Here is a 7,742-nt window from a genome sequence, read left to right as displayed (position 1 = left end):
GCCCTTTTCCCCGCACCCCCACACACCCCCCAGCCCTCTGCCCTGACCTCGAGTCCCCCCCAGACCCAGCCCTCTGCCCTGAACCCCCCACCCAGCGGGCTGAGCAGGCTGGCAGCGTAAGATCAGCATTTTAATTTAATTTTAAATGAAGCTTCTTAAACATTTTGAAAACCTTCTTTACTTTACATACAACAATAGTTTAGTTATATAATATAGACTTAGAGAGAGACCCCTTCTAAAAAACGTTAACATGTATTACCGGCATGCGAAACCTTAAATTAAAGTGAATAAATGAAGACTCGGCACATCACGTCTGAAAGGTTGCCGACCTCTGCTCTAATTTAAGGTTTCATGTGCCAGTAATACTTTGAACCTTTTTAGAAGGTCTCTATAAGTCTATAATGTAGAACTAACCGATTGTTGTATATAAAGTAAATAAGGTTTTTTAAATGTTTAAGAAGCTTCATTTCAAATTAAATTAAAATGCAGAGCCCCCTGAACCGGTGGCCAGGGCCCGGACAGTGTGAGTGCCACTGAAAATCAGCTCGCGTGCCGCCTTCGGCACTCGTGCCATAGGTTGCCTACCCCCGAACTATCCTGATGTGAAGGAAAGAAGAAGAATAGTAAGAGGCCAATATGGCTCCATCAGTAGCTCTTTAATGACCTGAAAATCAAAAAGGAATCCCACAATAAGTGGAAACATGGACAAGTTGCTAAGATGGAGTACAAAGAATAGCACAAGCCTGTGGGGACAAAATCAGAAAGGCCAAGGCACAAAATGAGTCACACCTAGCAAGAGACACGGAAGGCAGTAAGAAACAGTTATTTAAATACATTAGGAGCAAAGGAAAGCCAAGGAAAACGAAGGTCCTCCTCTTGGCGGGCATGTGTAGTCTTGAGAAAAGAACACTGAGGGGGACCCAATAACAGTCTTCAATGCTATTAAGGGCTGTTATAAAGAGGACAGTGATCAATTGATCCACGGAAGGTAGGACAAAAAGTCATCTGTAGCAAGGGAGATTTGGGGAAAGCTTTAACTCTCAGGGGAGTTAAACTCTGCAATAGGCTTCCCAGGGAGGTTGTGGAATCCCAACACTGGAGGTTTTTAAGAACAGATTGGACAAAACTGTCAGGGACGGTCTAGGTTTACTTGGTCTTGCCTCGGTGCAAGGGGCTGGACATGATGACCGCTCGAGGTCCTTTCCAGTCCTACATGTCTATGATTCTGTGAAAGGCACTTTGCCCCCAGTCCTGCAGATCATGGCCCTCCCAGCTCAGAGCAGCGTCCAGCACGAGCATAGGTGCTGACTTTTGGTTTTGCTGGTGGGTGCCCTCCCGAGACCCCACCCCACTCCGCTCCGCTCCCTCCCAAGGCCCCACCCCCGCTCTGCCCTCCTCCCACTCCGCCCCTTCCCCCGCCTGCCCACCGCTCACTCCTCTCCACCCCCTCCTCCAAGCACCTCTGCCAGTTTTGGCATGAGGCTGTTCACATTAGAGAGACAGGGAGGGTGAGGTCATCTCTCTTATTGGACCAGCGTCTGCTGGTGAGACACACGCTTCTGAGCTTTCACAGAGCTCTTCTGCAGGAAGAAGAACTCTGAAAGCTCCAAAGCTTGTCTCTCTCTCGCACCAACAAAAATTGCTCCAATAAAAGCTATGACCTCACCCACCTTGTCTCTCTAATGTCCTGGGAACAACAGGGCTCCAACACAGCGTACACAAATGCAGGATCCACATGAACAGCACAGAGTGACCATCACACCAGGGCACTATTGTCAGGATTCATCTTAGCATAACGTCATCATCACACCAAGGAAGTAGCACCAGCACACTGAGATAAATTCAGCCACGTGCGCATGCCAAAAATTCACAGTACAAGCCCACTGGGATCCACACAGCAGGAGAGTAGTGTCAGTGTAGTGGGGATGGACTCAGGGACTGAGTCCAAGGGTTCAGCTAAACACAAGGGCACCTGCAAACAGCTGTACTAACAGCGGAATCGACACTGGCCCAGTAGGAGGAGTTGCACGTCAGGGCACTAATTCCCAACTCCAGTGCAAGGCAATAGGGGATCCAGGCACCAGGTCTTTCCCTGGGAGAGTGGGATGGAATGATAGAAGTTACAGGGGGAAAAGCCCTCTGTGATCATCCTGGCTCAGTCCATCTCCCTGCCAATGCAGGGCTGATCCTTACTGCATGTTTTGTCCAGTCTCCTTTTCAAAGTCCCAAGCCTTGGGGTTTCTAGCTGTGACACTCTATACCAGGGGTTCTCAGACTGGGGGTTGGGATCCCTCAGGGGGTCGTGAGGTCATTACATGGGGGGTCGCGAGCCCTCAACCTCCACCCCAAACCCTGCTTTGCCTCCAGCATTTATAATGGTGTTAAATATATAAAAAGTGTTTTTAATTTATAGGGGGGGGGGGGTCGCACTCAGAGGCTGGCTATGGGAAAGGGGTCACCAGGACAAACGTTTGAGAGCCACTGCTCTATACCACGGGGGAGTGGCGTGCTGTGCTCTGTAAGCCCCATATTCATCATCTGTATATATTCTTTATAGTTCATATAAAGCATGCCAGGTAAGGTATCATGGGAAAGATTCTGATTTGCTGAAACCCACTGTTCTGTCGAAATATGTACATCATTAAAGTGTATGAAATTAAGAGATTGTGCTGTATGGTATTACTGAAATATGCTGCAAATTTGGGAGTAGCCCAGAAGGCAACTCCCCAGACACAACAAGGCACTTGACCAAATGGCTGGGTGGATGTTACACAACCATCACCAGCCACTGTGCAGCAAGTGAATGGCAATTAGCAATTCAATGACCATCACCATAGAATTACTCAACCCTGGGACTCAGCAATGCCCCCCTCTCCCCAACATGATGCTCGGACTTGTGTTTTCCAGAGCCCATGGACTAAACAGGAGATAGTTCCAGCCCAGGTTGTAACCCAGGGGTCACACACTAGCCCTTCCCTTGGGAGACGATTCCAGCCACATCCCAAGGCAGAGATTGAACTGCTAGGAAATTTCCCCCGATAGCTTGAGCTTCCCTGTCCCCTCCCGCCCCCCTGCTGCCCTATCCCTTCCCCCCTTCCCCACTACCTCTTCCCTTCCCTCTTCCCCACTGCCTCTTCCCGGGGTGGGAGGGGAAGAGGCAGTCACCCAGATGCCAGTGAGGGGGACCAAGCGCATTGCATGGACATGTGGCCACTGTCTCCAACAGGCGGGGGGACAATCAGGGGCAGCCTGACTACTGTGGAGTGTGGGTTCACACTTACTTGGAAGCAGCAGTTTTCAGGGTGCGTGGGGTTGACAGCAAGGGAGATGGTCTATACGCTTTAGCACGGACGAATGCAGGTGTCTTCATGGACAGCTCTGAGGAGAGAGAGCATGAGATACTTAAGCCCTGGATTTGAGAGGTTTGGAGTTCCTGCTGCAAATGCTCCCATAAGGGGGTGGGGATGCCACATTTTCCACAGTACAGACCACACTGTGTCTTGTAGCCTCTTTTCCTCTCAGTAGGGATGAGAAGAGTCCTCAGCAACTACAGCCGTGGTTCCATGCCGAGTCTCCTGGATTGCAGCTGCTTTTAGGGCGATAAGGCTTCTCTCCTTTCTGAGAGATATCCATCAGTCTCCTCTTGCTTTCTCTCTCCCCGTGTGCCTGGCCAACTCTGCACACCCAGGCTCGTATTCCAGGGCCGTGGAGAGAGGCGATTCCACAGAATATGGAGCTGGCTCCGCTACACGCAGTTCCCAAGGGGGCACCCAACAGCCCAGAACTATTCCAGTTCCTCTGTGTTAAACCCTGCCCTTCTCCCTGCACCAGGACAGGCCTCGGAGTAAGTTCCTTCCCTTCCACTGGAAGGGGCAGAGTCTAGCAGCATCACCCACGTCCACAGAAAGGGCCGGCCAGCTGAAGCCCAGGTCATAGAAGGGCGATAGAAGTGGGAGTGAGACACCAAACCAGGATTCTGGAGGGCTGCGAGCGTGCCTCTATCAGAAGGGGCAGCAGCCACCAGGTGAGTTTCATCTGGGGCAGACCCTCTCATCTACCCTCTTCAGCTTCATTCTTGAACCTTCCATCTGCTTCTCCCCCACAAGTGGGAGCAGGAAGGAAAAAGCAAGTTAAGTGGAGAAATGAGGCAATGACTCCATGACTTCCTGTCTGAGGAGGGAATGGGGGAGTGGGTGGGACTCCTTGCTTCCTGGTTTCCTCTGCAGTCTGGGGAAAGCCTGAAGTTGTAGGATCCACATGGTATTAGTTTAACCTAGTGATGGCTACAAACAGCTAGAATACTACAGTCTGTTGCAGAAAATGGGTGCTACTGCCACAGGCCTTGAACAGTAGTCATCTACTGAAGGGGAAAAACTACTGAGCGCCCCACACACTGAATGCAATGCTAAGAGTCCCTCTGAGAATGGAGCAGTGCCACAGACTGGCATGGGTCCCTCGGGTCAGCCCTTTCTGAGCAGGCAATCCTATGCGTCTGGGGAGTGGGGTGCCGTACCTGGGGTGGCAAACTGCAGCACTCCGCTAGGTTCTTCAGAGTGTCTTCAGGTGATTAGGAGGGTGATGCTTGGCTTTGATCTCTTTGTCCGACTTCTCTCCCCGCCTTTATCCAATGTTACACCCCTCTCCTCCCCCCGTACCTGTTCTCCCCTTACGAACAGCATTCTAGAGAGCAGGCCCAATCAGCACTCCAGACAGAGCCACCCAAAGGGCCAGTGCACTTGGTAGCATGGTGAAGTACATCCACAACATTTCTTTTGACACTAGTGGCAGCCCATTGGCCCCTCTGCACAACATGCGCTAGCGTGGGCATTCTGGTACAGCCAGACTGACGTCTCTACACTGCTTCAGCTGCCAGTGACGAGAGCCGAGATCAGGGAGGGTTTTTTTTAGGATGCCTTCCCACAAATCCCCCACTCCATGGTGCACCCCATTCTGGGAGATTTTTGTACCAGTCAAGCAGGACACTGAAGCTTGTCTCAGGCAGAGACTTGTTGGGTGGAGACCCCGGCACTCTGAACTACGTCTTCAACAAGAAAGCAGCCAGGAGTGCTCCTGAGAGACGGAGGAACTGTCCGTGCTGTCTGAAGAGGAGAGTCCTGAGGCAGATGCCCCTCTTGCTGTGTGTAATGCAGAATCAAGAGTGATAACGTCAGGTCACCATCTCTGCCCATATAGTCTTGGACTGGCTCAGCCCTTTCAATAACCCCAACCATTTTGATCTCTGTGGAGCCTGCCCTGACATTACAGCACCAATCTATATGTGAGTTTCAGTCTCTGTATGCAGGAGAATTTTCATAGCTTTGTGCAAGTTGGCTACTGCCCCAAATTCCTGCTCCCTGGCTCACCCAGGGTGATGGATGTTATTCATAGATTATAGGACTGGAAGGGACCTCAAGAGGTCATTGAGTCCAGTCCCCTGCCTGCATGGCAGGACCAATGGCAGGATGTTAGAAGCATTTCATTTTTGACTAGCACATGTAACTGGATGGAGCTGGACCAAAAGTATATGTCCTGAACGACCTACAGCTAAGACTATCAGGGATAGATTTTGTAGGCCTTAGACAAGAACCAAGAAATTTGGCAACTCAAAACACTGGTTAATCTGACACCAAATAACTCTACCCTAAAGAATAAGTGATGTTACTAGGAGGAGACAGGCCAATGATCAGGACTGAGCCTTTAACAAGTCCTTAGGTTTAGACTATTGGAGATAGCAATAGCACTGAAATATTCCCTTTTCATTCAAGAGAAATCACAGTAAGAATAAAATATTCTTCAGCAGCGAGATCTAGCTGGACATTATTCTACTGTGGAATCTAGTGGACAACATGGGTGGTAATAATATTACCAAAACCCTTCCACCGTCTATCGCCAGGCCCCCAGGGCAGCCCCTTCAACTGACTTCTACCACCAACGTGAGTGCGTTCTTACCTTCACTCTCGGGCTCCTCAGTTTCGGCTTCCTCCTCAGTCATCTCCTCTTCCTCGGAGTCCCCCACCTCTCCTCCTACAGCTCCACCATCCAGCTCAGCTTCTCGTTCGACAGCTTCCTTCATCAGTTTCCTTCCAGATTGCGCCGGATACTGAGCAGCCATGGCGCTAGAATGCCTGCTCGAGCTGCGGGTTCTAGCACTTCTGGGGCTCTCGACAACTAGGTAAGGGATAATAAACAAGCTTTACTCTAACAGGCCTTTCAGCCAAGGCTTGTCCTCACACGCATTAAGCCTCAGCTCCCATTTGAGACAGACAAATAGTCCCCAGGAACATGTCTGTCTTTAGTGTGGAAAGCGCTGTGTAAGCCTATAGTGTTGGTTTTTAATAATTTAGTTGCTAGGTAAACTGAGGCACAGAGTTTAAGTTACTTGGCCAAGATTAGACGGTTGGAAGTAGAACTAGTTCACTGCCCTAACTAGTTCACAACGCTACTGAAAATTTAGTCATCATAGTCCACTGGGCTTCCTCTCCATTGAATTCTGAAGGAAGAGGGGCGACATTTTGCTCTGCCTAGCTTTCTGAAGGACACAGAACAGCCCTTGTCAATATGGAGAAGTAGAAATAAAACTAGAGGTTTTAGTTCAGATTGGCATTTGAGCCGCCTATCAATGCCCGCCTCACTTACTAGGGCCATTCTGACGCCAGCAGGACAGCTGCAGCGAGAGGGCAGAGAGAATCTCAGTGTTGATTTCTAGATCAGTTCCCAGCCTGTTTCAATACCTCACATCAGAAGAGCTGTTTGCAACTAGGGAAAGGCTGGTCCCATGTTCATTCCAGTTCAGATGTTAAAGCATCCTAAAGCATGAGAGAAGCAGGTTTATGTCTCTTACTTCTGGTGCCCATAATGCTGGTGTTAAGGGTTATTTTAGGAAGGGGATCTGGAATGCCAATGGGAATTAAAGAGAATTGTCAAATATACGCCAGTTTGTGCATGGCAAAAAGCGATCAATCCTTATTGTGAACCTGAGCTGAGAGGAGCAGCTCTCTCCAAGCCTGACAGCTCCAAGTATTTCTTTAAACCTAAGTGAGGCTGAGATATTTCCTCCTTATCCGCTACTTGTGGAGATTTCAGTTCCCAAAGAGCAGCAACAAAAAGAACATTCACCACATCAGAACACCAAGTCAACAACCTTTACATGACCAGCTACAATCCAGTCAAAACAAATCGTTTATAACAGCAGGCTGGCCCAGAAAGCAAACTGCAAGAAATCCCACTTAGAATGGAAGTCAGGCCCTCTCATATCTAACCTGACTGACAACGTAGCTTCTCCGGATCAGACACACAGAAGTAACAAGCGTTTTTCCTCAGATGAACAGCAAGCAGCGATACATAAGGGCATTTTCTCCAGGGGAAAAAAAAAACAATCAAAACAGGACATACATCTGAGTGGGCTTTAGAAAGAAGTTGCTGCAATCAGTTTTCTGAAGCAAAGTAACTACTTAGGGAAGAACTCACAGTATAGCTAAAAAGAATTGTCAATCGTGTTTAGAAATTTGTCAATGGAGAAAGAACAGGAGTACTTGTGGCACCTTAGAGACTAACAAATTTATTAGTCTCTAAGGTGCCACAAGTACTCCTGTTCTTTTTGCGGATACAGACTAACATGGCTGCTACTCTGAAACCTGTTAATGGAGAAAGCGTCTTTTATCTAATTTTGGAGCTCCTGCTCGGAAATATAATTAGAGGACAACACAATGTTGAGCCATTGGAATGCCTAGGAAAGCAAGGAC

The 7,742-nt window shown here is 49.0% G+C and overlaps 1 protein-coding gene across 1 annotated transcript in view; it reads right to left on the bottom strand.

The window, feature by feature from the left end:
- The window catches only part of CENPT (centromere protein T), a 34,659-nt gene that overhangs the window by 6,131 nt on the left and 20,786 nt on the right, over positions 1-7,742 (bottom strand). The window contains exons 9-10 of the mRNA XM_034788572.1: positions 5,950-6,168; positions 3,282-3,378 (exon numbers count right to left, since the gene is read on the bottom strand). Coding sequence (XP_034644463.1) covers positions 3,282-3,378; positions 5,950-6,168 — 316 coding nt within the window. The remainder of the gene's footprint in view (positions 1-3,281; positions 3,379-5,949; positions 6,169-7,742) is intronic.

Source organism: Trachemys scripta, chromosome 13 (genome assembly GCF_013100865.1).
Source record: "Trachemys scripta elegans isolate TJP31775 chromosome 13, CAS_Tse_1.0, whole genome shotgun sequence".
In the NCBI taxonomy this organism is placed as follows: domain Eukaryota; kingdom Metazoa; phylum Chordata; order Testudines; family Emydidae; genus Trachemys; species Trachemys scripta.
The sequence above is the reverse complement of the archived record's forward strand: the minus strand, read 5'-3'. Positions and strand labels throughout refer to the sequence as shown.